The sequence below is a fragment of the Natrix helvetica genome (genome assembly GCF_964273705.1).
Source record: "Natrix helvetica genome assembly, chromosome: 9".
NCBI lineage: Eukaryota > Metazoa > Chordata > Lepidosauria > Squamata > Natricidae > Natrix > Natrix helvetica.
The window spans coordinates 3,956,600-3,965,715 of record NC_138560.1 but is presented as its reverse complement, the minus strand read 5'-3'; the positions used below and the strand labels follow the sequence as shown (position 1 = coordinate 3,965,715).

Sequence of the window (9,116 nt, the reverse complement as noted above, 5' to 3'; positions counted from 1 at the left end):
TCTGATCAACAGGCTCAGAGTCTTAGCCACTGAGCCACCACATCCCTCTGAGCCATCACGTCCTTCCCACATCTTACCTTTCCCCAAAGCAAACCACCTTCTTTTAACCTAGATGACCCTTCACTCAACTTAGCATGCTGAATCAACATGTCAGTCAGTCATCTTCTGACCTGCTTAGAATAGACTGCTCTCGTTGGCCCCGGGAATCAGTCATTAATCAGTCAAGCGAGGCCTCCTTCTTTTTTCATTGTGTTGGCCTGGAATGTCATGGTCACCACTAGAGTTTTTTTTTATGTGTGCTGGAAAGTTGTGGGTTGCATGACTCACGAGAAATTGCACTTTGGTGGCGCAGGCGTTCTTTACAAGCACTTGAATCACGATCGGAAATTTTCATGTTGTCTTCGTGGTCAAGCATGCCAGGGGAGACAAGTCCCTCCTAAGTTATAAGAGAGAGGAATGCATTTTGCACTTGCACAGGAGCAACCTTGCTCCTTTCTCTGGGAGAGAAGGGACGCCTGCTTTGATGTGTCTGGGATTTTTTTTAAACACAAGAACAAATTATAGGTGCTTCTCGCTCAGTATTGGGAACATCTTAATATATGGAGTTCAACTCCCAGAATTCCCCATGGCTGGCTGGGGAATTCTGGGAGTCAAAGTCCACACATCTTAAAGTTCCCAAGATGGATAAGATCTTGTCTACATCCATTCCTAAAAGACAGTGTCTTCAAGGGATGTCCCAGGGGCAATCAAGCATCCCAAACCTGTTTTGTAGTTTTGTAAACCCAGATATTATTATTTTTTTATTTTATTTATTAGAATTTGTCAAACGAAAATGAGAATAAGAGAATAAAAATGCAATGATGGGGATCATAGGCACATTAAAGGCACTTATGCACGCCTCTCCTACTGACCCCTTATGTATGAAGTAAGGCACACGGAAGTTAAGTTGTGACTGAAACAGTGAAAATTTGAATCAGGGAGCATTCCAGATTTTGACAACTCTTATCACAGAAATCATATTTTTTTACAGTATATTAGGATAGTTATGACCAGCGATTGATTGAGGAATAAGCTTTGTTATACCCTCAAAAGGCAAAAAATAGGTTGTATAAATCCCAAAGGTGCTTTTCAACTGGCAACTGGACTTTGGTTTTTTTTCCTTGAAGACATTTCTCTTTTCATCCAAGAAGCTTCTTCAGTTCTGATGAGAAGCGAAACGTCTTCAAGAAAAAAAAGCCAAGGAAGTCCACTTGCCTTTTGGAAAAAAACACCTTTGGGACAACTGTGATCTGGATGACTGATTTACAGATGTTGGAAGGGATCTTGTTGGTCATCTAGTCTAACCCACCCACCCCCAAGCAGGAGTCCCTACACTATTACTGACAGATGGCAGTCCAGTCTCTTCTTGAAAGCCTCCAGTGATGAAGCTCCCACAACCTCCAAAGGCAACTTCTGTTCCATTGGTTCCATTGTTCTCACTGTCAGAAAATCCCTCCTTATTTCCAAGTTGAATCTCTCCTTGATCAGTTTCCATCCATTGTTCCTTGTCTGGCCTTTGGGTGCCTTGGAGAGCAGCTGGACCCCCTCCTCTCTGGGGCAGCCCCTCAAATATTGGAAGACTGCTATCATGTCTCCCCTGGTCCTTCTCTTCACTAGGCTAGCCAGGCCCAGTTCCTGCAGCCGTTCATCATGTGTTTTAGCCTCCAGTCCCCTCATCATCCTGGTTGCTCTTCTCTGCACTTTTTCTAGAGTCTCAACATCTTTGTTATAGTGTCTTGACCAAACCTGGATGCAGTACTCTAGGTGTGGTCTTACTAGGGCTTTGTAGAGTGGAATTAGTATCTCCCTTGATCTTGATTATATCCTCCTGTTCATGCAACTTAGGATTGCATTGGCTTTTTTGGCTGCCCTGCACACTGCTGGCTCATAATTTAACTGGTTGTCCACTAAGACTCCAAGATCCCTCCCAAAGTTACTGCTATTAAGCCTGGTGTCACCTAGTCTATATGTTTTTTTTGGTTTTTCTTGCCCAAGTGTAGGATTTTACTTTTCTCTGCATTGAGTGTCATTTTGTTAGATTCAGGTGGTAAAAATTCTAATAAATTGATATATTGGTACGTTGGCCTTTAGTCTGGAATCATTTTCTTTATAGTCCAGATCGAGAACCAAGGAAGGGGTGGTTGAAACTTTTCTTCGTCCTTTTAAACTGGGGGGGGGGGACACAAGCCAATATTACACCCCAGATGGAATCAGGAGAGGGGAAAAAAGTAATAAAGGAAGGAATTGCCTTCCCTCTGACTGTAAGAGGAGAATACAGCTGCCGCTGCCAAGCCGTAGAGATAAAATCCAGTTTAACCAGCATCGATAAACCAGTTTGGCTAGCTCCTGGCACGCATTAGCAATGCTGAGATAGAGTCTCAGCCATTTAGTGTATCCTTTTTCCATCACGGGAGTTGGGCCCAGGGGTTTGCAATGGTGCAGAGGCCGATTGTCTTGTTTAATGTGGAAATGGCAGAGCAAAGAAAATCTTCGTTTTTATTTCATTTGTTACAGTTCTACACCACCCACCTCACTTAAATGAGACTAGGTGGCTTAAAACAATGGTTACTAAACCATCATAGTCTATTCCACCTGTATGGGAGGCCTGCTGGGGTGTTCCAAACTGCTGCATTCAAGATGGACTGGACTACAATGCCCATAATGAAAACTGTGGTCCCCCTACATTTGATGAGGGAAGTCAATTGTAGGAAAGACTCTCCCTCTCCCTCTCTCACTCACTCACTCTCTCATTCTTTCTCTTTCCTTCCTCCTCCTCCTCCTCTCTCTCTCTCTTTTTCTTTCCTCCTCCTTCTCTCTCTCTCAACCTCTTTCTTTCTCTCCTTCTCTCTCTCAATTTATCTTTCTTTCTTTCCTTCTTCTCCTTCTCCCTCAATCACTTTCTCTCTTTCTCTCCTCTTTCTACTCCTCATTCTCTCTCTCTCTCTCTCTCAATCTCTCTATTCCCTCTTTCTTCTCCTTCTCCTTCTCCTTCTCTCTCTCTCTCCCCCTCCCCTTCTCTTTCTCTCCACATGTTAAATGACACAAATGGCTCATTTGGCTTTGATGACTGGTGGCTATTAGCTACTACAGATAGTCCTTGACTTACGACCAGAATTGGGACCAGACTTCCTGTTCCTAAGCGAAGCAGTTCTCAAGTGAATCACAGGCAATATTACAACCATTTCTGCCACGGTCCTTAAGTGAATCTGACTTGCCTCCTTCATTTTCCTTGTTAATATCCGGCCGGGAGCATTGCAAATTGCAATAACATAACCATGGGACTGGGACATCTCAACCATGGTAAATACACGTCAGTTATAAAACTCCCAAATTTTGATCATGTGACTGTGGGGGATGCTGTAATAAGTGCAAGGACCAGCTGTCAGTCATTTTTGTCAGTGCTGTTGTTACTTTGAACAGTCACTAAATGAATCACAGTCACTTGAGGATTACTTGTGCATATAAATCCCCTGATGGTGGAGGGGGCATTGCGATCAAGCGTTTGGCAGTTCAGAATAATGGTGTGTGAGTGTAGAATGCTTCTGAGTTATTTTATATCAGTAAACATAGAAGTGAATTTGGATTTGGGTCAGTGATGGGATTCAATTTTTTTACTACTGGTTCTGTGGGCGTGGCTTGATGGACGTGGTGTGGCTTGGTGGGTGTGGTGTGGCTTGGTGGGCGTGGCATGGCTTAGTGGGCATGGCATGGCTTGGGGGCGTGGCAGGGGAAGGTTACTCTAAAATCCCCATTTCCTCCCGATCAGCTGGGACTCGAGAGGCAGAGAATAGATGGGGGCGGGGCCAGCCAGAGGTGGTATATACCAGTTCTCCAAACTACTCAAAATTTCCACTACCGATTCTCGAGAACTGATCAGAACCTGCTGAATACCACCTCTGATTTGAGTCCTGAGAAAGACATGGCAAGGAGCTGCTCCTAGGAGACACGTCCGTTTTGCCAGAAAACATTTTAATTTTAGGTTGTGGGTGAAGGGAAGAAGTGAGGAAGGGATCCCAGAGAAAGTGAATGGCTGATCCCTTCTGGGGATCCCCCAAGGCTGATCAACTGCAGATTTTTTGTTTCTCTTCCAAAGACCAAGGTGCCCAAATGGTCAGAAGCATCTTCCAAGCATCTTTAGGCTGTAAAGGAAATGAGAGGATGAATATTATTAGTTCTTCCGTTTTCCCTTTTGGTATCGATTCCGTTATCTTCTAGCCCTTCGTTCTTTTCTTCTTACCGTCTTCTTCCCTTCTTTTGCTCTTTCCCCTCATTCTCATTTTCTTCCTTCCTGAATTAGCAATAGCAATAGCCCTTAGACTTACATACCGCTTCATAGTGCTTTTACAGCCCTCTCTAAGCGGTTTAAAAAGTCAGCCTCTTGCCCCCAACAATCTGGGTCCTCATTTTACCAACCTCAGAAGGATGGAAGGCTGAATCGACCTTGAGCCTGATGAGATTTGAACTGCTGAACTGCAGCTAGCAGTCAGCTGAAATAGCCTGCAGTACTGCACTCTAACCACAGTGCCACCTCGACTGTATTCCCATTTCCCTCTCTCCTCCCTTCCTTCCTCCTTTCCATACTGCATCCATTTCCTTTTTTTCATTGCTATCTCCTTCCTCCCTCCCTCCAATTCTCCTTTCCTCCCTTCCTTCTTTTCATCACCATCTCCTTTTTTCCTCCCTTCCACCTTCCCTCCAATTCTCATTAGCTTCCTTCCCTCTTTTCATTCCCATTACTTCCATCCTTCCTCCCTTTCTCTCTCTACCTGCACGTCAGGGTTATCCTGGTACTGTCTTTCCTTTTCATTTCTTGGTTGCCCCTACTAATAGATTCCACCTCCTGCCTCCACCCCACCCAATTCTTTCCCAATATCTTTGCAGCCCTCATCGTTGACACTTACGGGAAACTTCCAAATATCTCCTTGCCGTTATGGGAGTGGTGTCCTCCGCATCCCACATGGAGACCGTGTAAAGCCCAGAATCCGAGGCCTGCACCTTCCGGATGACTAAGGAGCACGCTGTCCACACCTCTTCTCGTCCTTCGTAGGCTGCTCCTTTTAGAGAGATGAGATAGGATTTGCTGATTCTACTAAATTTCGCTCTGAAGATCCGTCCTTCCTCCCACTGTTCCTCCCCGCGGAACCAGCTGCACTCCGAAGGATTTTGGATATCATCTAAATATAGGAAGACGGATTGACCGACCCGTGGGTTCGGTGGGAATTGGACCATGCGGGCAGCTTCGACATGGAAGGAGAAAGGCGAATCTGGAATAGAAATAGCAATACCTCTTAGACTTAAGGTGATACTTTGCTCAGTAGTAGTAACTGTGAAAGGGATCTTGGAGTCCTAGTGGACAACCATTTAAATAGGAGCCAGCAGTGTGCAGCAGCTGCCAAAAAGCCAACACAGTTCTAGGCTGCATCAACAGAGGGATAGAATCAAGATCACATGAAGTGTTAATACCACTTTATAATGCCTTGGTAAGGCCACACTTGGAATACTGCATTCAGTTCTGGTCGCCACGATGTAAAAAAGATGTGGAGACTCTAGAAAGAGTGCAGAGAAGAGCAACAAAGATGATTAGGGAACTGGAGACTAAAACATATGAAGAACGGTTGCAGGAACTGGGTATGTTTAGCTTAAGAGAAAGAAGGACTAGAGGAGACATGATAGCATTGTTCCAATATCTCAGAGGTTGCCACAAAGAAGAGGGAGTGAAACTATTCTCCAAGGCATCTGAGGGTAGAACAAGAAGCAATGGGTGGAAACTAATCAAGGAGAGAAGCAACTTAGAACTGAGGAGAAATTTCCTGACAGTGAGAACAATGAATCAGTGGAACAGAAGTTGCCTCCAGAAGTTGTGAATGCCCCAACACTGGAAGTCTTTAAGAAGATGTTGGATAGCCATCTGTCTGAAATGGTATAGGGTTTCCTGCCTAGGCAGGGGGTTGGACTAGAAGACCTCCAAGGTCCCTTCCAACTCTGCTATTGTATTGTATTGTATTACTTATATACCACTTCATGGTGCTTTATAGGGAAGGGAAGGGAAAAGGGAAGCAATGGAGAGGAGAGAGGGGAGGGAAAGGCAGGGAAGGGAAGGAAAGAAAAGGAAAGGAAGAAGGAAGGGAAGGGAAGGAAGAGGAAAGGAAGGAAGGGAAAAGAGAAAGGGAAGTAATGGAGAGGAGAGAGGGGAGGGAAAGGCAGGGAAGGGAAGGAAGGAAGAGAAAGAGGAGAAGCAATGAAGAAGAGAGGAGGGGGAAGGTTTGGGGAGGGGAGGTTAGGGGATCGGAGGGGAGGGGAGAGGGGGAGAGGAGGGGAAGGGCGAGGAGTCCCGGAGGCCATTCTTCCCTTCCACCCCTCAGTTGCCCCCATCCACAGATTCCCAACTCAATTCTCTTGCAATATCTTCGCAGTTCCCATCTTTGGTACTTACAAGGAACCTGCAGGGTTCTCACTCCAGTTACGGGATCACTTCCGTCCAGTCCCATCACGGAGACGCTGTAAGGGCCAGCATCAGAGGCCTGTATTTTTCGGACGAGTAAGGCGCATCGCCTCGCCAAATCTTCCCGTCCCGTGTAGGCTGGTCCCGTATGGTTGATTCTATGGACTCCAGCCGTTGGATCAAACTCCGCTCTGAAGATGTGACTATTCTCACTTGGATCTCTCCCTTGGAACCAGTCGCAGCTGGTAGGAGATCGGGGATCATCCAAAAAGAGGAGGACCGGTTTCCCAATTTGGGGGTAGGGTGGAAATTGGGCGATGCGGACGGTTTTTGAGGGTGGGAGTTTGGCGGCGAAAGCCAAAACTGGAACACCGGAAAGAAACACAAGGAGATGAACGTTGCTTCAACCATTCTCCCTCTTGACACATATTTCCACACAGAATTGCCCTGAATTATGAGATTGGCAGCTTACAAATGAACACTTTATACACAATCAAATTCCAATATAACCATTTTGATCCTTGGAGAGAAGGAAAAAAAACCCACTATCCATCCAAATTCCTAACTGGATGATAACTTGATTAGGTAAAGGTCAAGGTTCCCCTTGCACATCTGTGCTAGTCGTTCCCGACTCTAGGGGGCGGTGCTCATCTCTGTTTCAAAGCCGAAGAGCCAGCGCTGTCCGAAGACGTCTCCATGGTCACGTGGCCGGCATGACTAAACGCCAAAGGCGCACAGACCGCTGTTCCCTTCCCACCAAAGGTGGTCCCTATTTTTCCACTTGCATTTTTTACATGCTTTCGAACTGCTAGGTTGGCAGAAGCTGGGACAAGTCACGGGGGCTCACTCCGTTACGCAGCACAAGGGATTCGAACCGCCAAACTGCCGACCTTCTGATGGACAAGCTCAGCATCTTAGCCATGAGCCACCGCATTCCTGATAACTTTATTAGGACCACTCAAATTAACAAGAGGTGCTGGTTTCTACGTTCACCAGGAACCTTCATTAGCAGGAGGAGGAGGAGGAGGAGGAGGAGGAGGATATAGACAAGCAGGAGGAGGAGAAAAAGGAGGAAGGAGAGGAGGAGGAGAGAAAGAGAGAAAGAGGAGGAGGAGGAGAAGAGGAAGAGGAGAAGAGGAAGAGGAAGAAGGAGAGGAGGGGGAGGATACAGACAAGGAGGGAGAGGAGGAGAAGGAGAGGAAAAAGAGGAGGAAGGAGAGGAGGAGAGAAAGAGGAGGAGGAGAAGGAGAGGAGGAAGAGGAGAAAGGGAAAAGAAAGAAGAAGGAGAGGAGAGGGAGGGGGAGGATGCAGACAAGGAGGGAGGGGAGGAGAAGGAGGGGAGGAAGAGGAGAAAGGGAAGGGGAAGGAGACAGCAAACTTTCAACGGGGAATTTCCCATGATGCACCAAAAGGATAAGCTTTTAGGATGATGTTCCAAACTTCACCGCTGCTCCTTCCCCTGCATTCCACCCACTTTCCTCTGCCAACCTCCGAGCACCCCTGAGCCAATGCAAGAGCAGGAGAGAAACATTTGTGGTGCCAGGGAGCATGGGGCACAGACCAGTGGTGGGCTTCTAACCGGTGTACTACCGTTTTTGCTCATGCATGCGTGACACTTCTACACTTGTGCAAAAGTGCCTGGGTGGGTGGGCGGAGCCTCCCACCAACGTTACTACCGGTTCGCCCGAACCAGTCCGAACTGGGAACAACCCACCTCTGGCATGGACCCCCTCAACGTCTCCACGCTACAGCCTTCACAAGAGACTTCCCCAACCTGGTGCCCCTAAGCTGCCACAGTGCGACAAGTCTACAGTCCCACCCCACCCCAAACCCCCATCCAAGGTTAAATCGGGGACCTCAGCCTGTTTAAATCTTCTTCAGGGTCAATGGCTCTGTGTTTTCCTTCCTTCCTTCCTCCCTTCTCACCTGCCAGGATTAGAGCAACCCAGCGCATGGTGGGACGGATTAACGGTGCTGGAGAAGTGCGTTCCCAAGACAAGCAAGCTTCGTTTGGGATCAAAAAATGGGGTGTTTTGTAAGCCTTATATAGCTTTAGAGGCTCTTTTCAAAAAGGGCAGGGGGAGTTTCCAGGCAAGTCCTGCCAAAGGGAGGGGATGTGAGAATACTGGAATTAAAAAGTTGGGCAAAAGAGAACAGTGTGTTCCTGGAAAGAAAACCCGTTTTCCAACTTTTCGCTGGCAGCTTTGCAAGGCTTTACAGATTACAGATTATCAGAGTTGGAAGGGACCTTGTAGGTCATCTAGTCCAACCCCCCACCCCACCCAAGCAGGAGACCCTACCATTTCTGACAGAAAAAAAAATTTATGGAAACTAATCAAGGAGAGAGGCAACCTAGAACTGAGGAGGAATTTGCAATTAACCAGTGAAAGAGCTTGCCTCCAGAAGGGGTGGCTTCTCAACCACTGGGGAGGGGGGGGGGTTAAGAAGAGATTGGACCATTCCTTTGTCTGGAATGGTAAAAGGTCTCCTGCCTGAGCAGGGGGTTGGACTAGATGACCTACAAGGTCCCTTCCAACTCTGTTGTTTTGTTATCCAGAAGAGGATCCTATTGGCAATATAGTGTTAACTCTTTTTTCTTTTTTTTATACTTAGTTCTGGCTCTTTTTTTCCTTCC

The 9,116-nt window shown here is 46.8% G+C and overlaps 1 protein-coding gene across 2 annotated transcripts in view; it reads right to left on the bottom strand.

The window, feature by feature from the left end:
- Window positions 1-3,939: 3,939 nt before the first annotated feature.
- The window catches only part of LOC309396864 (cell adhesion molecule CEACAM5-like), a 7,077-nt gene continuing 1,900 nt past the window's right edge, over window positions 3,940-9,116 (bottom strand). Inside the window, exons 1-4 of one of the 2 annotated variants that reach the window (XM_081962369.1) lie at window positions 8,408-8,567; window positions 6,473-6,844; window positions 4,941-5,303; window positions 3,940-4,178 (exon numbers count right to left, since the gene is read on the bottom strand). In XM_081962369.1, coding sequence (XP_081818495.1) covers window positions 4,174-4,178; window positions 4,941-5,303; window positions 6,473-6,844; window positions 8,408-8,435 — 768 coding nt within the window. In that variant the 5' untranslated portion in view covers window positions 8,436-8,567 and the 3' untranslated portion in view covers window positions 3,940-4,173. Of the gene's footprint in view, window positions 4,179-4,940; window positions 5,304-6,472; window positions 6,845-8,407; window positions 8,568-9,116 lie in introns of those variants that run through there. The other variant, XM_081962370.1, reaches the window with a different exon arrangement.